Below are 23,649 nucleotides of genomic sequence, written 5' to 3' on the forward strand. Positions count from 1 at the left end.
TTTGCGCTCGGATGTCCGATTTACTCGATTTTTTTTTACCCTAGGTATTTTTTCGAGATCTACACGGACAAAGGCGGTTTGGCTGAGCAGATTTTCCAAAAAATGCCCGTTATCCCATTCAATTTGAATTTTGCCCCAAATTTGTGCAAAAATTTCATTCTTCTCTAGTAAAAATCTAATGATAAAAAATCTATTTCAAGGTGCTAATCTCGTGGTAATGATGTTTTTGAATGTCAATTTCGAGGTTCGAAATTCAATTTATGAAAATGAATTAGATAGCATTAGTGAACAATATAAAAAATAAAAAGTATCTACTTTGTAACATTCACCAATTTGGCTTGGTGGTTTAGCTTCTCTTTTTTACTCACTTCTTTTTTATGCCAACAAAATGGAATCAAACCTTGGTGGGAGCATTGAATGAGATATATTGTACCTTGGTTGAACCTCTCGTATTGGATGAATTATTTTTTAATATAATATTTTTATTTCAAAACACTTAAATCAAAATCCTATAAAATATGACACTTAGATCTAAAGATGACAAGTTTTCAAGCAAACAAAACTTACTTCGGGGGCACTTTACAACTCCTAAAACGACGATCCAAACGTTTAGGTATACTTGATGTAATGAGCCGACGTTATTGTACGCAAAAAAATATATTAAGTTTTATATAAAATATTGATATTTCGGGGTTTTGAAACATGACTAATCTTTGCTCAAAGTATTGAAAAAACGTGATTTTTGATAGCTTAAAAAAAAAAAAAAATATCGTGAAAGGACCAAACTCAAAAAGTTACAGTTTGGTCCTTTCACGCACAGAATCTGTGCGTGAAGCCTCATTTAGTTCTTTTTATTTTAATAGGTTAGTTTGATTAAAAAAAAAAAATTGGGTTATAAAAGTGCCGAGTCCCTTCATTGCAGGCTCATATGCCAACAGCTTATTGTTGCAATTCAAACAAAAATACCAGCACTTACGTCATCACGCCAACTCAGCATCCAATATCAGCGGCATCAAACTTGCATTCTGCATCAACTTTTATCGATTGACCTACAAAATAGTTTCAACAAATTATTCGTATAAAGAAAAATTTATTACTTGATATAACATGTTAAAATTAATTGATACTGTAAAAAGTCTTAATGTCAAATTTATAAGTTAAAATCCTTCCATGAAATGATGGATAGTGAGAAATATCAATAGGACTTTGGACTTTTCTTTTTGACTTAATCCGTAAATAAACACTCGTATTTGCACGAAATTTCGTGTCCGACCCTGTTATTCCACGGGTTCTTACCCGAATACTGTTGCCTGTTCCCTTATTTTGTCACTTTTCTTTTGGGGCGGCGTGACTAAATTCCAGGATATTGCGCAAATATGGTAGACTGATTACTGAAGATAAATCCTAGATATAAATGTCAATTTAACTGTTATGTACCAAGTGTATAGCAGGGTTATAATAGTCATTGTATATGGGAGTTGAAGGCTGTTAGCAGTTTGTTACACAGTAAGTTAAGGCCCCGTTTGGACATGGTTTGAAATCATATTTGGACGTACAATTTGGATATTTTAAGTCGTATTTTCTCTTATAGACATAAAAACCCCACAAATTGTGAAAACTATCAAAACATTATCAAGTCTTATACAATCTTACCAAATGAACAAGTTATAGTTCATAACGAAATTAGTACACTACTAGAAGGCTTTTTTAAAAAATACAACATCAATTAATCAAAATTTAGTTCAATAAAAACTAAAATTTAACATGAATAATAATGTAACTATTCTTTAATATAATCCTCCCACATAAATTAAAGGTTGGTAGACATAAATAAAGGTTAGTGAAAGTTAATGAGATTGGTAAATGATTGATGGGGGTAATTTTTAAAAATATCTACCAACTTATGATTTTTTTTTTTTACAAAATATAAACTTATGAGTTAAATTTTATATTTAAAAAGGTTGAAACCATGGTTTGAAACCATGAGTGAAAATGCATGTCCAAACGCTAGTTTGGGGTCATAGTTTCAAACCATGGTTTGAAAACGCATGGCCAAACGCCTACTAAGTCGTTGAGATGCGTTAACAGCTAACTAATCCTAGAGTTAAATTCTGAATTTAACTGTTATGTACAAAATGTATAGCAGGGTTATAATAGTCATTGTGCATGGGAGTTAGTTAAAAGGGATGTTAAGAGTTTGTTACACAGTAAGTTAAGTCTTTGAGATAGTTTAGCAGCTAACTAATCTCGATACTTGTATTATAGAGCCCGTTTGGATTGGCTTACAGCTTAAAGCTGTTTGCAGCTTATAAGCTGAAAAAAATAAGTTGGGGTAGTCCAACTTATTTTTTTTGGCTTATAAGCTGTTTTCAGCTTATAAGCTGCTTTAGATAAACTAAGTCAAATGGGTCCAATTATTTTTTTGAGCTTATTTTAAGCATAAAATGACTTTAAGCTGATCAGCCAAACACTCAAAAAAGCTGAAAACAGCTTATAAGCCAACTTATAAGCCAATCCAAACGGGCTCATATTCTTTAGACATTAATCAACCAAATAAAGTAAAAATTTAATCTCAAATTAAATTAAGGGATAATTTCAGAGACTTCCCCTCAAGTTTGGCTTCGTTTCACTCACCTCCCTTGTGATTTACGATATTACTTTTACCTCCCTTATTTTGATTTTTTTATAACAGGTGATTTAATTTATTAATTATTAATATAAAAAATTATAATTTGAATAATTTGCCCTCTTTTAAACAAATTCCATTTCATCTTCCTTTAAAGTAATATTCCATCTCCCATTAAACCTTCTGCTAAACTCCTGAAGATAATGAGCCAACTACAAAGATAAAATATTTAAGAAAAAATTAAACATGATAAGAAGATCGAATTAGTACAAGGCATATAACAATTGGAGCCACCGTCACCTCATTAATTAGGCAGAGGTTTTATTCACAGTTGTGCATTCACCCCCAAATCCACATGTAACTTCTGGAACATTATCAGAAGGACCTATTCTAATAAGCAGAGTTTTTTGTGAATATAAGAGTCTAGAACCACTAGAATCGTGAAATTCGAAGCTCCCTTTTTATGAATTAAGAAAAAAAATATTTTTATTCATTATTTGTCAAGATCTCTACGATACTAGAAATTAATTTGTTTGTCTAATTTTTATTGAAGATGAAGAGTTTAATATCAAATGTTGAATAACTCAAAACCCTTTTCTTATCGGTTGGAATGCAAACAAATTAACATACACTTTGTCCTAATTTAATCATCTTCTTTTCCCGTTCAATGATTAAAGTCATATTAAACTAACATTCTTATATTTTAAATATTATCACTATTATGAGCGATTTTACCATGAAGATTATGAATAATAACACCATTTTAAACAAAATAAGTTTTATGGAAGATGGAAAAAGAATGATTCTAAAGGAGTTTTTAAAAAGTTTTAAGAATGAATAATACATTAAAAAGGGCAACTTAGTTTCAATTAAACGACCCTACAGATTGTCTCATCCACCAAATTAAACGACCCTACAGATTGTGCTTAATTTCAATAACTACGCTGCATTAACTCTCAAAGTCGTAAAGTAATCACCAGTGGAATAACAATTTGCTTAGATGTTCTTTCATTAGTTTCAACGACTCTCAAAAATGGGAAAATTTTATTTAAATAATCCCCTAGTCTTATGTACTTTACTTTAGCAATTATTAAAGATATATGCACGACGGGGATAAAAACGATGACTTGACCATTTCTATTTATTTGTCCAAATATGAGTGCATATAAATGCGACACACGAGTGTGAATTTCGACCTCAACTTTTGTTTCCTGTGTGGGGTAGTAGGAAAGATAATTACACCATCTAAAATAACAGGCCGTGTTTCACGATTCACGAATCTCAAATTATTTCTAATGATGGGTCAAATTGATCCAATTTTGACCGATATAGCATAACACAAGATAGTGGACTACTCTGTCGTACTTGGCTATTGATGGACACTGGAGCAATTATTGCTCAAATGAATACAACAATGGAAGAAAAATGCAATTTTCTACGAAGAGTTGTCCATTTAAGGATTATACTACTCCACCATCTCAATTAATGTGGCATTATTTAATTAAGCATGAAATTTAAGAAAAAAATTAAGATTTTTAAAATTTGTGATCTAAAACAAGTTTTAGATAAATGTTAGACTGTAAATCATCTTCTAAAATTATATTATTTCTAAATATAAAAATATGACTTTTTTTTTTTTTGACAGATTAAAAGGAAAACTGTGTTATCTGTAGAATAGGATAAGAGTACCTTGCTTAGAATTGGATTCTGGCACGTAACCTCCTCGACAATTGATATTTTGTCATAGATTCATTCTCTCTTCCTTTTCTTTATTTTTCTTTCTTCACATTCTTCATTTTCTATTTTCAACCTTTTCCCTTAATTCTTCCATGCTATGAAATTTCCACTTTCAAATTTTACCTTAAATTTCAATTTTCTCTTGTTTGTCTTGGTTTTTACTAATAATAAAGATTATTTTGGTTCGACAAAAGGACTTAAAACTAGACTAATGTGAGTTACTTCATATTTGTAGGAAAGAAAAGAGAACATACTCATTTTATTCCATACTTCAATCAGCGTATGTGTTTGTGTTTGGAGGCGTTCTACTTCTTAACTCATTTTTAAACACTATATACTCTAGGCAGCTTAGTACTAGTTTCTGTCCCTAATCTAGCCAAAGGCAAATATCCCCACAATCCAAATATTACTCGAATACTTCAAAGAAAAATTTCTCTATTTTCTATTTCAATGTTATTTTTAGCAAGACGTAGGGGTTCTTTCAGAGTTCTGTTTTTTAGTGTCTCACTCGGCGTCTTATACCAGATGTAGGGCTGATTAATTCGACTGCCAAGTCAGAGTATCTCTGGTTAAGTATGAGAGATACTTGCCACAACCTTTTTGGTAATATAGGGGCTTCTAAATTCACTTTGGGGAACTTTATGGGTAAAGTGCTCCCCACAAAAAACGACTTCATTCCTAGAAGTCGAATCAGAAACCTTTGAACAAGGATGAGGAGTACATACCAGTTACCACATTGTAACAGGGGTGGGCGTTCGATTTTTCGGTTCGGTTTTATCAAACTTCGATTTGGCTATTTCGGGTTCGGTTTTTTGAAGGTAAACACCGAATACCAAACCAAACTAGTTCGGTTCGGTTCGGTTCTTTCGGTTTCGATTTTTTAACGTTCGGTTTCGATTTTTTCAATTCGGTTTTTTTTATATGATAATAGAAGCGATTCCATTGACACTAATTCGTATTCTTAAAAGCAATAAAACATAAAACTGATAAATTAAAATCAAAATCAAACAAACAGGATACACAAGAACAGAAAACTATAATCATGATATAGGATTACTAGGTGTTATATACATACCGTAAGAATAATTAATAAAACACATAAAGGACATACATTAATCCTAAAGACACATCCTAGTTACCTTCCTTTGTTAAGAATATTTGATTTTCTTAACTAAAGTGGAAAATTAGAGATACAAATGCAAAAAAGGACTTGTTACAATTGGATTTTTTCTGGCTTTAAACTTAATGGGTCTGGACTATTTTAATTTTTTTGGGTAATGTAATAAATTTCGGTGCGCATTCGATTTTTTGGTTCGGTTTTATCAAAATTCGATTCGGCTATTTCGGTTTCAATTTTTTGACAGTGAACACCAAACACCAAACCAAACTAGTTCGGTTCGGTTCGGTTTGTTGAAGTTTCGGTTCAGTTCGGTATTTATGTCCGGCCCTACTTTTGGTCGTGCAGGGACTTCTACATTCACTTCAGCAGCTTTTAAGTCGCAAGGAAAAACAATTTATGCAAGGACTAAACTTGAAACATATTGATTTCGACGGAAGATGGGGAAAAAACATATCAGCTGAAGATCCAGATTCTACTCTCCCTGCGCATTTCTCCAATTAATCAAGTTTAAAAGAACAATTTTAGAAAATCATGCTTCAGAAGAATGTTGTTCTGTATAGTCTCTTCTTTTATCACACTTGATCAGAGGCAGTTTGTTTTCTGAAATCTATCAACAATAACATAAAAAAAATATACACACACATACCAAGAAAAGTTTAAAAGGCAGCAGAATTCGAAATAAGTTCACCAATCATCATAACTCAAAATCTCTAGTAGGTATAAGTTTCACATATCTTGGACTCACTAAGCATAAAATAAATCCAGCTACAAAATTCTCATCAAACACTATGCTTTTAATCTTTTTAAGTAAACTTAAATTTGAACCCCCCCAAAGAGAAAGAGTGTTTTGGCAAACTCTCAATTAGCAGCAGTCCGTTGGAGCTTAGCTAACAGGCTGTTGGTGATTACCATAGCCATTAGAGGATGCTCCATAAGCTGCTCCAGCAGCATACATGCCAGAATCCTGATTTTGTGATGCGCCATATCCATATCCTCCATAATTTTGCCTTCCATAATAGCCGCCCCCATTCCACTGATTACCAGAATCAGTTCTCATCTGCAAAAGTAGGTAACAAATAAGCAGGTTGTAGAAGACAATTTACCACAAGAACAAGAACATAAGACTGAAGATTCTGCAAAAGCTTCAATATTTTCAAAATCCCCAATACAGACAACTAAATTAGGAGCATAAAGAAAGATACAGGAATTGAATTTAACTAATTAAAAGAGCATACAGAGAGATATTATTTCATTGGGCTCTAGAAATTCCAATCGCACAAAAGAAAAACAGAAGGATTGACACATCTGAAACTGGAGTAACAATCAAGAAATTATCAATAACATAGAAAACTATACAGATTGGCCAGAAGTTTCTTATTCAGAAAAGATTTACCAATAGATATCCTTTTTTTTTTTTTTTTGATAAGGATACCAATAGAAATTTCACATAAATGTATAAGCCCCATTCTGAAAAAATTCATCATTTTGGAAAAGGATAGACTATTAAAGCAACATGTCAAACAAACCAATTTAAGATTTCAAACAAGGCTGCTGGTACAGTGGACTATACATGTGAAAGCGAAAGCTTTTGTAGAACATTAGATCATTCTGTGAATGAGGTCGACTTTCAATAGGTTGCATTATAGAACATTTGATCAGAACTTTTAAAAGGCTGCAGATTGAACTGATCACCTACCAACATTTTGTTTTATTGAGAAGCTGATTAATCTCCTCCTTTTTTTTCAATTTTTTTTTTTTAATCAAAAGGTTGATATTGTCCAAATAGAATATTCCTGTGGGAAATACCTGCTTGTTTGCGGGACTTCGCCCCCAGGAAAGACGAACTGCCTGCTTGCCAATTACTGCTCCACTTAATTTTTGTATGGCTTCCTGAGCAGAGCTCCTACGGAACATAAAAACCCAGAAGGTTGTCAGGCATGCTGCTTTTTTTGACGACAAGCAAGATCAATTTCAGTAATTGCATCAAGAAGGAACTGATATGTACAGCAAGAAGACCTTTTAATCCGTTAACATGTAAGGAATTAGAAACGTCAGTAAAAATATTTACATCTTGATTGTACTGCAAGTTGCACCAAGAATATATCATATTCTGCGTGTTGCATTTAGAAGTTTCAGGATAAGATTACTCTATTTTCTACATTAGCAATAACCTAAAAATTGGTATTTTTTTCCACTTTAACTGCATAGGCTTACTACGTCACTCTAGCAGAGTAGCAGTACATTCAGTTTTACTTGTTCATAAGATTTGGTTATTTTTTACTACCAATTGTATTCCCTTCAAGCAGGTTACACGAGACAATTAGTGGGGTTTCACGTGACCCAAAAAGAAAAGAGATCTCACTCTTCAGAAAAGATTCCCCTCTACTCACATGCAACATTCTACTTGGAACCCAAAAGAAAATTTACCATCTAGCATTGAACCTCGAGGACTGACAGATAATGTGAGAGTCCCAGTAACTTTATCATTTAGATAAGAAATTCAAAACCCAGTTGCTACTAGTCTATTGTTGCTCGCACACCATAGTTAGCAGCAGAAGATGGTGATGATGAGATTGGCAGCGTTAAACTTTGGGAAAAAAAAAACATAATAAAATCTTAGGGAAAGAGCTCCGTGAGGTAGAAGAACGAAAAAAAATATATGTTCAAACATAAGGGAAGAACAAAAAAGAAGACGAGTTGATAACTGTTAAAAGCAAAGGAAGAACCAACGAAATATTGGGTGTTTCTGGCTAAGACAAACAACAAAAGGTAGATAAAGCGAACAGCTTTAAAAAGAATAAGCTGGCAGAATGTACAGTTAAAATGGATGGACCAAAAGGAAACAAAGTCTAAGCTTCACTATCTTTATATTACTTATAAGAAATAAGAGATTAATATTTGTGGTAAACGCCAATTGCTAGACAACTTGAACAACATTTTATCCTCACATCAATCTTTGTGTTCAGTCCTGGGCAACTTCTCAAGAATCACAAACCAAACCAAACAACAGAGATTCTTAAACTTTTTTTTCAACTCAATAATTAGAACTAATCAATTATTCAAAAAGTTCACTATCAAATGAGATTAAATGATAAAAGATACTGAACTTATCTACCAATCATCTCCATGCCTCAAGGCCCGTACAATCACTTCTCTCAATGTCTCAGACAATGATACACAAACAAAAAGTTCACTGGCTACTACCAGATTTCGCGTCAAGCAATATAGCTAATTACCTTTCAGAAAATTGTACAAAACCACATCCTTTTCCGGCAGGTATCTTCACAGAGACCACTTCCCCAAACTGATTAAAGGACTGCCTCAGTTCCTCGTCAGTGACTTCAGAATCAAGTCCTCCAACAAAAATCTACCATATTGAAAAAGTTAAGACCAACTAACTATTTTTCTACTAGTATTAGTTTAATTGAGAGTTACACCAATTAACCAACTTCCACAAGAAAAAGGAGCACTCACTGTAGTGTTTGATGAATCGCCATCAGACTGGGATCCATGGGTTGCAGCACCATTTGATGCATATCCACCAGATAATATCACAGCTGAACAAACAGAGTAAGCAGTTCTGACCTCAATATAAAAGTTGAACATGACATTTACAATTTGATACAAACATGAAGCTGCTAGCACATAGGTAAGAAATAACTGGTCACAGTAAACTACGGGAAGAAAACCAAGCTCCATAGATCTAGCAAACTCTGGTGCATCCAGGCCAAAAGAATAGCAGCATGCGTTGCACCAATAACTATATAAAAATAAAATAAAAAATGCTGCCTTGCTCAAAACAGAAAATCCACTACGTTTGTCAAACGACAATTTGACTTAACTTCTGAATTAAAATCGAAAATGATTAATTGGGGATTCTTTTTCTTTTCTATCTGTCCTTTTTTCGGGCTTTCCGGATAAAATAAAATTCAAATAGGATGTAACCAAAGGATTCTAAAGGATATAATAAATGTTAAAAGAATCTTTTCAAAAGCTCTGGTAAAAAGTAAGTCCATTCGAATCTTGACAGCAGAAGTCATTTAATATGAGTGACGAGTATAAACAACATATACTCATAGTCATCTGATGCCAGTAAAGGTTTAGTAAATGGCTTACAGCAGAACAAGGTACAATATCACGTACCTTGGGAAGAAAATTGTTGCTGAGCTGATGGTTTCTTTGGGGTAGCAACACCAACACGCATGGGCCTGCTGGAACAATATTGACCATTCATTTCAGTCATGGCCCGAGACCTCTCGCTTTCATCACCAAACCTTACAAAGCCATAGCCTTTCGAGTGGCCTGTGTTTGCATCTACTACTACTTTTGCACCTTTAAGAGATGGATATCTACTTGCGAATGTGTCACGTAACATTGTGTCAGTAACATCAGAAGCCAAATCTCCTACAAAAATCGAGAAATCAGAACCAGTCTCTGCACGCTTTTCACCAGCGCTGAAGGCTGCCCAATTTAAGCGGAAAGGCTGCTCCGCATTTGGCATCATAGCGCCATTGTAGCTCTGTAGCACTTTCTCTGCTGCTGCATGAGTATTGAACTCAACAAATCCGTAACGCTCTGATTGACCAGTTTGCTTATTTCGAATAATTTTCACAGAAATAACCTGCATGATATACGACACATGGTCAAGTACTATTATGGAGTGCACGCTTAAATTGCAAACCAAATAATCAATTCTTGTTCTCTATACTTGAGATATTTTATTTCTACCACAAAAGAAAGGGTTTCCCACTACATTTAGAGTCATAGGGAAGGCAAGGGAATTCCAGAAAAGAAAAACAAAAGTTGCTAGAATTATTCAATCAAATGCAGTCGGTCCATCCAACTTGGAGTCCAGCTCTAGACTGTTTTGAGGATGGAAAAGCTTTTCTCCATCCTCGTTAATTTTTTTCTTTTCTTAGAGGACAAGAAAATTCACCGACATTTTCAGCAATTACATAACAGCCCATGCATCTTTTGGTTCTTTGTGTCATAATCTTCTAATCCTACAATTTTTGAGGAAATTGACGTCAAAGCTTTTCTTTTATTTTTTGGATAAGGTAAAATAATATAATTGACGATGGGAAGAAAATTTCTCATACACTAGTGATATACCAAAAAATAGAGAATTTGCAAAGAAAAATGATCCTCTGTGGTAGACACCCAATATTCTATATTTGAATCTCATATTGGTGCACCAAAAAGAAAAAAGGGACAAGCTATACATCAAAAGTACAAATCAATTGATGGCAAAGCTTTACTAGAGATAGAGGTTCAAATAAAAAGGAAACTGAAGTATAGAAGAATGTTCTCCAATTCCATTGAGTAGAAAAGAGAGAACGTATGAAGCACCAACACTAAATCTGACGCCGTGTAGTGGAGAGTGGAGACTGACATTAGATGCTCAGGACACGGGTTGTACTTCTTTTTTTATGAAAGCAGGGAGTTGAAACATCTAGCTAGAGCAACTAGAATTGGTACTCGTCCACTGCAGTGTTAACCTCTTTACCACTCAACTGTTTCCTAGATGACACGGCTACACATGGCTGGCCATACTTTCTCCTAGTAACGAGAATTCTCCCGAAGCTAACAATACTTATGTCTCATTCTAGTTAAATCTATCATTTCTACTAACTCAATTCCCCAAATCTGAACCCAAGGTGAATCTCTGCGACAAACTGACCTCAAGTTAATTACTTGACAATGTCGTTTTAGAATGTAAGTCTCAGCAGTTAAGGCACGAAAACTGCATCTTCTATATAATCAAATGCATTTAAATCCTTCTCATCCCCGACACTCTTCTGGGGAGACTTCTTAGCTTAACAGACTAAAAGTCAATATTTGATTCGGAATTCTCTAATCTTTCGGATGGCAAAAAGGAAAAACCCCTAACAAAAATAGAGGCGACAAGATCCCTAAAAATCTCCTCCAAATCTCGTACCGATGCACTGACTGGGATCTAAGTGGGGTCAGATCTTGTTTTGCAACTAATACCCAAGTTAAATAAAGTGAGTGAGTTCTTAACAACTATGACACAGGTTTTAGCATTTAAACATCTCTGAACAAAACTGTCAAAGCAATTAAATCACAAACAGCTGAACATTCATCTAACGACGGTAATGAGTTAATTGAATAGATAAAACAAACCTCGCCAGCTTGAGAAAAGCAAGAATGAAGATAACTTTCATCCATCCATTGTTGAAGATCACCAATCCAGACAGTTTTGTTATCTTCAGATGAGCTTTGAATCTGAGGAGCAGGCTGCTTCTGTTGCTGTTGATGGTAATAAGGCATGTATTGCTGTCCATACATCATCTGCTGTTGCATCGCCATTGCTGCTGCTGGATACTGCATCGCCATCCATTGTTGCTGATACTGCTGCATCGCAACCCACTGCTGTTGTTGTTGCTGTTGCTGCTGTTGCTGTTGCTGTTGCTGATTCATATCTCCACCGTTCATTTTAATCTAACCCCTTCTTCCTCTCTCTCTCTCACACACTCACTTTCTCTCTCTAGTTCTTGAAGTTTTTTTCTTAACTTTAGAGAGAGAGAGAGAGGTGTGAGTATAATAAGGTATGTAACTTTCTGGGTAAATGAGAGAGAGGAAGTGGAAAAGAGGGAGACGAGTTGTGAGTCGGCTTACTATATATAACGAATGTGAGAGATTTTGATGAGATACACTATACGGATCTAGGGTCTGTTCTCTCGTGTGTAACGACGATTAATTCTGACCGTACGATTCAGATGTGAGGACTTGGTAGTAGCCTTAAGATGAAGCAGTTTAGGGACAAGTTGAGTTGTGGGACCAGTTGATACGTGGTGGTGAATGTGGGTCCCTTTCTTGTCGTAGCTTTTCTTTCAAGTCAAAAACATTGATCGGCGGTTCGTTGACGGCAACCGTGTATTTCGAGCTAACGTTAAATTGTGGGCAAGTGAAATTTACTCGTACTTGGCGTACCAATTTAATAGTAGTACGCCTATTTACATTAAATGTGTTTTTCAGATGCAAGACATGCAACTGTTATTATTAAGTTGTCACTGATTAAAAATTATTTTTGTTCAATTAATTATTTAGTTTTACTGAATTATTCTCGCTGTTTCACAATAAATTTTTATTTTTAATTTGGGCACAGCCCCTTAAAGAAACTATGCACTTTTAGAAAGTAAAATGCACCTTTACTAACTTGCCCTTAATATGTGTCTTGAAAAAGTACTCCATCCGTGCGAAACAAGTGTCCCCTTAGCAAAAAAAAAATCTTAAAATAAGTTTTACCTTAGAAATTCAAAACAAAAATTGGCAAGTATTTCCAAATATACTCTTAGCATTACAGAAGTAGTCCACTTTAATATTACCCAATTCTTAAAAAATCTAATAATAGAGGTAATTTAGTAAACTCCATATTGTATTGATTTCTTAATGGGCGTGATTTTTGCTAAGGTAACACTTATTTTGGGACGCGGGAGTAGTTTCTTGTTTACGTATAATTCTCTTTATTTAAACAAGGCTAAAATTGAAAAAACAAAATCAATGTCCTTTTTGTTACGTAAAACACAACTTACTTTAAAACAAAATAAAAAGATAAAACATAACTTATTATGAAATGGATGGAGCAATTACTATTATTATTGGGTGAAAACATGAGATTCGGACAGTTTTTACCGTTGAGAGGCTGTTTGTATCAGGTCGGTTCATGGACAGCATGTCATCTCGTGTAAGCACATGCTGGTCATCTGTCCATTTTGACGTGTGAAGATGTCGCTAGATTTTACCACTCCGTTCCGTTATTGTAACGGTGTGAATCAGTTTTCTAATTTTAGACTTTTTTTAATCAATTATAATCCAGTTGATTAGTTGAATTATTAATTGCAACTTGGAAGTACTATTTCTTCCAAATTGCAGCTTGGAAGTATAAACTTGCCAATTGTTGTCCTAGAAAACAAAAGGCTGCTGATTACATTAGAATGCGCTAGCTCATTGGAGTAGTTTGGATCAAATTGCGGGTCCACATTTTATTCTAAAGCCATCTGCTGCTACGGGCGAATTTACTGCCCAAATTATGGTGCAGGTAAACCCACAAGTTCATCACAAAATTAAATATTTTATATGCGACATCGAATATATATCCTTTCAATCAGGTATATCCTCTCAAGTAAGCTTTCCCTCTCGGCTTCGTTAACTAGACTTGAGAACAGCGCCTGAATTCCCTTTTTCAGCTTTTCCGTACTTGCTTAATACACTAATTTTGTTTCATTCCGTTAAGCTATACCTTGCCTTGAACCAAACTATGTACATATTTTCTTGAATTGATCTCAAATGTTGAGTTAACCTCTGGTTGCTGACGATCGTTATAACGTTGTTTATTTTCATTTCTTGGTCCACTTTCTTTTTGTTCTTTTTTTTTTTTTTTTTTTACCGAAGCGCTGCAAATATTACACTTGATCTTTGGGGATAAAACCGAAAGGAAAACGAATTTGCACATGACTCAGTGTGTTCATATCGGTGGACTTCTTCAATGTTTCGTTACTTCATAATCCAATTTACTTTAATTGCACCAACAATTCTGGCAGGTTACTATTGTCTGTATGAAAAAATTCATGTTATTTTTAAGATCGACATTTCTTGCTGAAACTAATGGTATCGGGTCAAACTAATAGTAGTCAATTTCAGTTTATAGTACAGTAAGGTGGCCAGTTTGTCCACTAACAAGTGCATATCAAAAAAATGCTACTCCATGTGCAAGCGCATATGGTTGCTAGATTAGCCTTTATGTTGCTTCACATGTTCTTTGCACTGTAACTGTAACCAAGCATTATTTAATGCTAACAAATTTCAACCTTTCTTGTTTAAAAACAAACAAATAAAGACAAATCTATCAACATCTCTCTTCTTCCATTTCATGTCATACGAGGTCGGTGGATACAATTTTTTTTATGATTAAGGTACATAGTAACTATAGGTAATACCATCACCTACTTCACTCATACTTTACATTATCTAGATCAAGTAAGCCACACAATTCACATAATTCGGTTATGAGCAGTAAGAATTATGGACTATGTCACACTTCGGTTATGAGCAGTAAGAATTATGGAGTATGTCACATGTGTGATGCAATTCACCACTGGATTAAATATCATAATTCCAAAGAGAAGGGGGAAGAAATACTTCAAGGTCAAAATTGCTAATTTCATTCTCAATCAGCTACAAAAACCTATTTAACGTGAAGATCAAAAACATACGCAAAATTGATTACCTGAACCGAGGGGTACTCGAAGACAACCTGCTGCAGCCAAATCTTAACCTGAAGTCCCCCCACTAGCTTCTGCTTACACATAAATAATGAAAGAATTAAAGTTAAACAACATAAGCTACATATACACAAGGACTGCACATTTATATTTTGTAATCTGCATGTACGAAGCTTTCATAAGGTGTTCCCTTAAGTTCCTTTTCAACATCACTCCAATTTTCAACTTGGGAAGACAATGGGCCCTTGTGTATCTTCACTTGGCGACTATGGAGGTCCATTCTTGGAACCTTCAGGAAATCTTGCACATCATTCAGTATCTGTGACAACATGGCAGGAAGTAATAGCATAAAACGAACTTCCTCACAAGAGAACTAAAAATACCAGGGATATAGTAGATATGCAATATCTTACAGTCCGATTTTTTATTATGTCCTCATAGAACAAGATTATATGTCGAGTGCTTTTAAAGTACTCCAGAGCGTTAGCCACCATGTCCTGTACTTGCTTCAGGTTAGGGATCAGCGTGGTTGTGTTTATTGTAGGCTTGTAACTTGCAAGAATCTCAGCCTGCAAAACGCGATTGCTTAAGACAACATGGAGACATTAGCATATTTCTCTACATCATAGGGATCTATCAACTGACCTCCTTGGGAGAATGCACATGAGACTTGTGGGTTCCGTTTAACAGCTTAGCATTCTGATCATACGAATTTGCTAGCATTGAAACCATTCTGCGCAAAAGATTTCTTCTGAAGAGAAAAATTGTGGAAACTCCTCTCCTTTTGAAGTACTCAACAACTTCCTCATGATGCAGCAATAGACCCTGTAATAACATGGAAATGCCCATGCAGTCCATCATGATCCATAACCATGAAAAAAGGAACCAAGCCACCAAGGCATAAGCTGATTTCAGAGTTTAGATAATCTAACCTTTCACAAGGTAATTCATCATGTAGACCAATTTTTACATGATTAGGTTCTTTATAAGGTGAGGTGTCTTGTAGACCAATTTTTGTAATTCCTTCCTACCTAGTTTCAACTGTACCTGGGTCGATCAGTGGTGACATAAAATATGGATTTTTGCAAAATACTACATGTACCGGCGAATGAGTATGAAATTCTGCGTATTCATTTTGAATTGTGTATATGTTTCCCTTCCTTTATTGCTGGAATTGGAAATTTTGCATTTTTTTTTTAGTCCTTTTCTAGCCAGGTAATTTTGGACTTAATACCATTTTCACTTTTCAAATGAAACAGGTGGATTGAGGGGAGAAGTTACTAGTCAAGCATTTCGTATCTGGGAACTTTTAGTGTCTTTCCACTAATTACACATCACATAATTTTATTTTCCTGAAATCATAATGCTTGTGATTCTGAGACCCTGTCTTACTCAGTATTCCAGTACTAGTGTTCCATCTACTATACACTGTATTAAAGCAGCATTCAAGTGATAAGAAACCATCATAACTTAACTGATTATGCAAAGTAGAATTGCTAAACAACTAGATATTCAAACTCATACATACAATATGATGAATAAGAAGAATATAAGTGAATGACCTCGACCCAAACTCTCAAAAGAAAGATACCCTGTTTCACAAATGAACCGACATATGAAGAAAAATGAAATCTATCTGCGCTTCAAGACAAGCTAACACAGCCAGGCAGTAAATATTCCACCAATAATTGTCACCTTTTTTAACTCCTTGATCAGATTTATGTGTTTATCACGGCCAAAATAAAGCTTAATGAAAACAGCAAATTCAGATGACAGACAAATATGTGGACATTAACCATAACATGCCAATTTCACATTTGAATTATCAACTATATTCACTACACAACTGGCACACGATGTTGATAAAATGAATCGATATGACAAAAGATTTTCTATAAGTCACAGCTACATTCACTATGTAGTTATGTTCTCTGACCACATACTTAGGAACAGACGTGACAAATCAAATTTTGAAGATAGCACTCACCTGATTAAGCATCCACTTAAGACCAACTGCAGCTGTGCATTCATTCTTGGAAGCACTGGTCAAAAATTCTAGGTCATAGAGTTTGTCCAGTGTTTCCAAAATTGTTGATGCATTACTTTTCCGGACTTTAACAGAAAAAATCTCCCCGTTAGAGCTTATATTCATATGGCTGTTCAACAATGTTTCAAACCATCCACTACCAGACCTCTGAGTGGACAAAATTGCAAAAAACTTTACAGGATTACAAGCACACTCGGCCCTGATACAACAGGGTTTAGTCAGTAGTTTTATCCATAATGAGATACTAAAACATACAAACATATTGTCAGTGTCTCACCGGCTAAAAGTTTTTGGCTTGGGGAAGTGCATGTAATGTTTTTCTGACGGGTCAACATTAGTCGTCTCACATGGCCTTTCAACAACATGAACAGTTGCGAGTGGTGCACTGGAACGCGAACCAATTTGTTTCAGACAAACCGAACATATATATATTCCACATACCATTGCAAAAAGTAAGACCACCATTCTCAGAAGCAGTGGAGATTTCTTTGGTGGCTTTATGATGAAAGTATCCTGGCATTTAATCAAAAGTTAAAATACTTAGGATTTTAAGTCTCATATTGCAGATTTAAATTTTCCTTCAGGGCCTCAATAAAATAAATTCAGTTGCAAAGTTATTCAAAAGAGAAAAAAAAAAAAAAGAGAGAGAGACAGAGAAATCTAGGTAGGTTTCATCAAATAGGAATGCAAGATACAAGATAACTAAGGAATATTATGGTTTTATTGAGCTGTTACGGCTAATAGGAGCTCATCATTAGAATCTGTACAAGTCTAAAAATATTTGCTCAAGCAGGATATTCTCATATTTGAGCAAACACTTGCAATTGAGAAAAAACCCATATCAAAACAGCTCCGAGTTGTCATAATATTATATACAGTTGTCAATAAAAGGCAAAAAAAGAACCTTTAAGGGAAAAAAGATTAAATAAATAACATTACACACCGTTGTGGATACTTTCCAGAAACAATATGTTAGAAGAAGCAAGAATGTTCAACAAAAAAAAACTTACCTTGGTGAAGAGGCAGAAACCGTCAGCCATGGCTTAATGCTCAAAAAGGAAGATAAAGAAAATGCATTTGGGAACACCAAGATTCAAAAAAAGATCCCCTTTTTCTTTCTACCTTTATTCATTCTTATTCCTCAGTTTCTTCTTCTTCACAATACATGCAGACACTCATAATTATGTATACAATATATTATTATATTTAGAAAGAGAGATAGTAGTAAGAAAAACAAAGCTGGGATGAGCTTTTTTCTCGTGAAGAACACTATGATGAGAGAGTTCTTTAGTGACTCTTTTGTTCAATTATTACCCTCCTCCTTTTTGCTTTCTTTTTTTCACTTTTTGAATTTTGATTTTTTTCTTGTGATTTACACTTGTTCCTCTCTGCAAAATCATGTGGAGTCCCATGGCTGTACGATCTGAAGGAAAACGTCGTTTAATCGGGCGTTGATTTCGTCAACGAATTTAATCATTAATTGCAATTTCACCGCTCTTTCTTATCTTTAAAAAAGTTACACGTTTTACTGTTTACTTTAGCTCTAGCTACCGCAGCTCACTATCCACATGAAAAAGGTTAAAAACTATGGATTTTCGTTAATTTGTACACCATAACTTCTTTTCTTTTTTTTCTTTTTTTTCTCATTCGTCTAGTATAAAAATTTAAACCTTAAATTTATCCACCATTCCCCTTAATATTTGTACAGTAAATTTGAAATTTTAATGAAATAAATTCATTTTTACACGAATTTAAGGGGAAAATTATACAAACGTATTTCTAATGGAGTACTATGCTTACAGTTACCCAAAAAATAAAAATGGAGTACTGTACTCCCTCCATTTCAAAATAAAATTCTATCATTCGAAAAAAATGAATTTTACAAAATCTATGTATAAATTAACTTTTTTTTTTTAAGTTACTCTTTTCTTTAATGATTTTTTTTCCAATATTGACTATCTCTAGCTTGAAAATTTTAGAAAGTAAGATACTCTATCGGGTTCAAAAAGAGTGTCAACTTAGACCTCGTTTGGATATGATTTGAAATCAGATTAATTTGAAGTTGAAGTTTTGTTTGGACATGCAATTTGGATTTCTTAAATTGTATTTTTTTTTCTTATAAACCTGAAAACCCCAGAAGTTGTGAAACTATCAAAATTTTCTCAACTCTTATATGTACAATCTTACCAAATGAGCAAACCATAATGCATAAAAAGTTAATACGCTATCAAAGGTCTTTCTAAAAAATACATTATCTATTGATCAAACTTTAGTGCGATAAAAAGGAAATTGAACATGAGTTGTAATGTAACTACTCTTTAATATAATTCTCCAACGCGATATGGACAATCTCTTCACGTCGAGCATGCATTTCCGATCAGATACCGAGAAGACGGACCAATATAGTTACTTTGAGTCAAGTTTTACATTTAAAAAATATATCTACCAACTTATGGATCTTTTTTACAAAATATAAACTTGTGGGTCAAGTTTTACATTTAAAATTTTTAAATCATGATTTGGAATCCCAAATCTATTTGGAGAATTTGAAATTTTAAATCATGATATGAAATTGAAGTTGAAATTTTGTGCATATTTCATAAACAGACGCTAATTGAAATAAAAATATGAATCATGAGATGAAATCTCAAATCATCAAAAAAGGCATGATTTGGGATTCCAAATCATGATTTCAAAATTTTTAAATGTAAAAGTTGACTCATAAGTTTATAGTTTGTAAAAATAGATCACTAGATTGGTATATATATTTACCAACCATTTATATCAAGTATTAAAAGATGTACAAGTTGGTAGTATATTATAACAGATTTACTCTTACCAACCATGTGAGAGGATTATATTAAAGAATAGTTACACTACAACTCATGTTCAATGTTTCATTTATTGAACTAAAGTTTGATCAATTGATCTTGTATTTTTTAAAATGGCTTTATAGTTGCGTATTAATTTTGTTATGAGCTATAACTTGCTCAGTTGGTAAGGTTGTATAAGAATTGAGAAAGTTTTGATGATTTTCACAACTTGTGGGGTTTTTATATCAAAAAATAAAATTTAAGAAATCCAAATTGCATGTCCAAATAAAACTCCAACTTCAAATCATCACGATTTCAAACGGCTCCTTAGTCTTTAATTTTTTGTTCAAAGAGAGTATTTGCCACCAAATTCCAATACTTATTTAATTAGGGTAATTGGAGTTATTTCGTAAACTAGTGTGTAGATAGCTAAGTAGCCTCTCTTTTTTAATCAGAGTGAGTAGTAATTCTAATACTACCTTTGTCTCAAAAAAATTTGTCGCATTTTTTATTTATATGTCCATTAAAAAACATTTATAAGGGTATCATTTTGACTATTTTACCCTCTTAACATATTTCATCAGGTTCCCTCTCCTCAATTAATAGTTACTACTATATTAATGATGAAACCTCTTAAATGTTGGTATGTGAACTCACAAAATCAGCCCATTGATGTAATTACTACAAGGGTAAAATGGAAAAAAGGTACTCCCTCCGGATAAAAAAAAGTGTCCACTTAACCTTTTTTTCTTGAGTCAAAAAGACTGTCCACTTCAAAAATAGAGAAAGAATTAACCTTATTTTTCCAGATTTGTCCCTATTAAGTGTTATGTGATCAAATCTCAATACCGATTTAATTAGGGGTAGTTTAATCAAATTACCCCTCTTTGTCTATGAGTTAGTATTTTCTTAAGGGGTGTGCAAATAGTTAAGTGGAAACTCTTTTTGATCTGGAGGGAGTACTTAATTTTATCTTGGGTAAATAAAATGATAATATTTTGAGACAAGTATTTTTAGCAAGAACGACAAATACTTTGAGACGAAGGGCGTAAATTGCTCTATTTATTTTCTTAAGAGTGTGCCACAATCTAAAAGTTTAGCATTTATTTTGAAACGGAGTGTGTACTCTCCCCGTCCCATATTAGTTGTCCCAAAATATTTGTCTATTTACAAAATTAAGATAGCATTAATTAAGCTTTTTTTATTTTGCTTTTAATATTAATTATTTTTTAAAGTAATCAATATTAATTAAAATGCAATTAATTAGATAGAGATAATGGTAAGTTAATAAAAATACACTTTTATTTATGAGTTCTTAAATGAAGTGTAGAAAAAAAAGTATACAAGTAATATGAGACGGACAGAGTAATATTTGACCGACAGTCAAACTTCTGATAGTATTGGGACGCATGTTCTGTTGATGTTCTGGTAATCTGGTCCATTGATTGACCAATAATTTGGTGCTGACTACTGTGAGTTTATATTTATGGAATTTGAAATTAGCAATGTAAAAAGCGCCTAGTATATCATATGTGGGAATCCGCGACTTTTGTAGTATAAAAAAAAAAAAGTTGAATCAAATTAATACAATAACTAGTATTTACACACTAATTTAGTGCGTGAAAGGACCAAACTGCAAAAATAAGAGTTTGGTCTTTCACGCACGAAATTTGTGCGTGAATGAGACACCAAAATTTTCAATTCAACAAACACTGAGCAGACAAGAAATAGGGAATACGGACAAATAAACTTTACTTAAACACATAAGAGAGAGAATTTATATATGGACAAGCTAAGTCTTTGAAGTACAGTTAAGGGGGTCTATAAATCATAGGTGTTGTTTTATGTGGACCACTAGCACGCTAGGGGGAATTAAGGTAGTCCGGAATCAAAATGCCCCCAAAAAAATCACTTTGAATTAAAATATTTCAACAAAAAAAAGTTACCAAAGTACCTTTAGTGCAGTAAAAGACTGCGCTATAGCACTTCACGGAGATGGAGCCGTTAAATGCTACATCACAGTATTTTACTGCGTTATAGAAGCAGTTTTCTACAACGCAGTAAAATATTGCGTTATAAAAAAAGTACCAAAAAAATTCTTTTTTCTATAACGCAGTAAACTACTGCGTTATAGAAACAGTACCAACTTTATATGTCGAGAAAATTAGTCAGCTTTATATGTCGAGAAAACTTACTTCGGGTACCTTTTCAACCCCTAAAATGACGATCCGAACGTTTACGTATCCTTGATGTATTGAGCCTACATTATAGTACGCAGAAAAAAATATCAGATTCTATATAAAATATTGATGTTTCGGAGTCTTGACACACGACTAATCGTTGGTCAAAGTATGGAAAAAACACTAAGTTTTTTTTCAAACAAAACTTACTTCGAGTACCTTTTCAACCCCTAAAATGAATATCCGAACGTCTACGTATCCTTGATGTATTGGACCTACATTATTGTACGCAGAAAAAAATATCAGGTTCTATATAAAATATTGACATTTCGGAGTCTTGACACACGACTAATCGTTGGTCAAAGTATGGAAAAAACACTAAGTGTTGCAAAAAATAAAGTTGGCTAATTTTTTTTTGGTACTGTTTCGTATTTTACTGCGTTATAGAAAAAAAATAAAAAAATTTGGCACTTTTTCTATAACGCAGTATTTTACTGCGTTGTAGAAAACTGCTTCTATAATGTAGTAAAATACTGTGCTGTAGCATTTAACGGCTCCATCTCCGTGAAGTGCTATAGCGCAGTCTTTTACTGCACTAAAGGTACTTTGGTAACTTTTTTTTTGTTGGAATATTTTGATTCAAAGTGATTTTTTTGGGGGCATTTTGATTCCGGACTCCCTTAATTCCCCCTAGCGTGCTAGTGGTCCACATAAAACAACACCTATGATTTATAGACCCCCTTAACTGTACTTCAAAGACTTAGAGCCTGTTTGGATGGACTTATGCCTATAAGCTGCAAACAGCTTATAAGCTAAAAAAAAATAAGTTGGGGTAGTCTAACTTATTTTTTTTTGCTTATAAGCTGTTTTCAGCTTATAAGCTGCTTTAGATAAGCTAAGTCAAATGGGCCCAATTATTTTTTTGAACTTATTTTAAGCATAAAATGACTTTAAGCTGGCCAGCCAAACACTCAAAAAAGCTGAAAACAGCTTATAAGCAACTTTTAAGCCAATCCAAACGGGCTCTTAGCTTGTCCATATATAAATTCTCTCTCTTATGTGTTTAAGTAAAGTTTATTTGTCCGTATTCCCTATTTCTTGTCTGCTCAGAGTTTGTTGAATTGAAAATTTTGGTGTCTCATTCACGCACAAATTTCGTGCGTGAAAGTCCAAACTCTCATTTTGCAGTTTGGTCCTTTCTTTCACGCACTAAATTAGTGCGTGAATACTAGTTATGTTTTTTTTTTTTTTGTATTAGTTTGGTTTAACTTTTTTTTTTTTTTAACTACAAAAGTCGCGGATTCCATATGTAGTGAATAGCCGTAGTTCCAATTTTATTGCTTGTACTTTTTTTTAATGCAAATGCAATTTTCTTGATAAGGTCAAATAAATAAGCTAGCTTAGCGTCCAACTTTTACCTTGTTCCTTCACCTTAGAAACTTGTTTAAATGTAGCTGAATTTTGCATAATTGCAGTGAATACTCAAATTACCAAGATAAAACATTTTAATCAACCACCATTACAGTAAGTCTCGATATATACATTTATAAATACCTCCTCCTCTTTGAAAGAAGGGGCGCTTCCGGTTCTGTCAGTGCTTGAAAGATTTTTTTTTTCTCCATATTACTATATCTCGTTAGTCGGTTATCCTGCACTTGGAAGAAGAAGTAGAAAATGGAATAAATATAGTGATAATTTAATTCTTCGTCGTTGTAGTAAATAGGAGAGAAATCGAATTTAATTATTCAATTTTACAAAAACTTCACAAATAAAGCGATGCAAGAACGTATTCTTTTATCTAAGCTTCTTCCCTGTGCATTAGCTCCCCTCATCGTAGATGGTTCAGCCACGCCCGGTGCCACAAAATGATTAAGAACTACG

The 23,649-nt window shown here is 33.7% G+C and overlaps 2 protein-coding genes across 2 annotated transcripts; both read right to left on the reverse strand.

Annotated features, from left to right (window-relative positions):
• Nucleotides 1–6,155: 6,155 nt before the first annotated feature.
• On the reverse strand, nucleotides 6,156–12,107 carry LOC132599070 (polyadenylate-binding protein RBP47). Its single transcript, XM_060312297.1, has 6 exons — nucleotides 11,628–12,107; nucleotides 9,627–10,104; nucleotides 8,958–9,040; nucleotides 8,720–8,850; nucleotides 7,290–7,386; nucleotides 6,156–6,540 (listed from the first exon to the last, which is right to left on the reverse strand). Exons 1-6 carry the CDS (start codon nucleotides 11,937–11,939, stop codon nucleotides 6,367–6,369), a joined length of 1,275 nt encoding a protein of 424 aa, XP_060168280.1. The 5' UTR covers nucleotides 11,940–12,107; the 3' UTR covers nucleotides 6,156–6,366.
• Nucleotides 12,108–14,645: 2,538 nt separating this feature from the next.
• Nucleotides 14,646–18,234, reverse strand: LOC132599072 (uncharacterized). Its single transcript, XM_060312298.1, has 6 exons — nucleotides 17,786–18,234; nucleotides 17,053–17,288; nucleotides 16,716–16,974; nucleotides 15,374–15,553; nucleotides 15,142–15,297; nucleotides 14,646–15,047 (listed from the first exon to the last, which is right to left on the reverse strand). Exons 1-6 carry the CDS (start codon nucleotides 17,813–17,815, stop codon nucleotides 14,874–14,876), a joined length of 1,035 nt encoding a protein of 344 aa, XP_060168281.1. The 5' UTR covers nucleotides 17,816–18,234; the 3' UTR covers nucleotides 14,646–14,873.
• Between the last annotated feature and the right edge of the window lie 5,415 nt (nucleotides 18,235–23,649).

The sequence above is a fragment of the Lycium barbarum genome, chromosome 6 (assembly GCF_019175385.1).
Source record: "Lycium barbarum isolate Lr01 chromosome 6, ASM1917538v2, whole genome shotgun sequence".
Lineage (NCBI taxonomy): Eukaryota > Viridiplantae > Streptophyta > Magnoliopsida > Solanales > Solanaceae > Lycium > Lycium barbarum.

Excerpts from the sequence above, each read along its gene's own strand:
- LOC132599070 (XM_060312297.1), bottom strand. The coding sequence starts at position 11,939 with ATGAACGGTGGAGATATGAATCAGCAACAGCAACAGCAACAGCAGCAA. Across the intron at positions 10,105-11,627 it reads GCTTTTCTCAAGCTGGCGAG|GTTATTTCTGTGAAAATTAT; the intron begins GTTTGTTTTATC and ends TATATCATGCAG. Across the intron at positions 9,041-9,626 it reads GCAACAATTTTCTTCCCAAG|CTGTGATATTATCTGGTGGA; the intron begins GTACGTGATATT and ends CTGTTTGTTCAG.
- LOC132599072 (XM_060312298.1), bottom strand. The coding sequence starts at position 17,815 with ATGGCTGACGGTTTCTGCCTCTTCACCAAG. Across the intron at positions 16,975-17,052 it reads AAGCCAAAAACTTTTAGCCG|GGCCGAGTGTGCTTGTAATC; the intron begins GTGAGACACTGA and ends CTGTTGTATCAG. Across the intron at positions 15,554-16,715 it reads TTAAGTGGATGCTTAATCAG|GGTCTATTGCTGCATCATGA; the intron begins GTGAGTGCTATC and ends ATGTTATTACAG.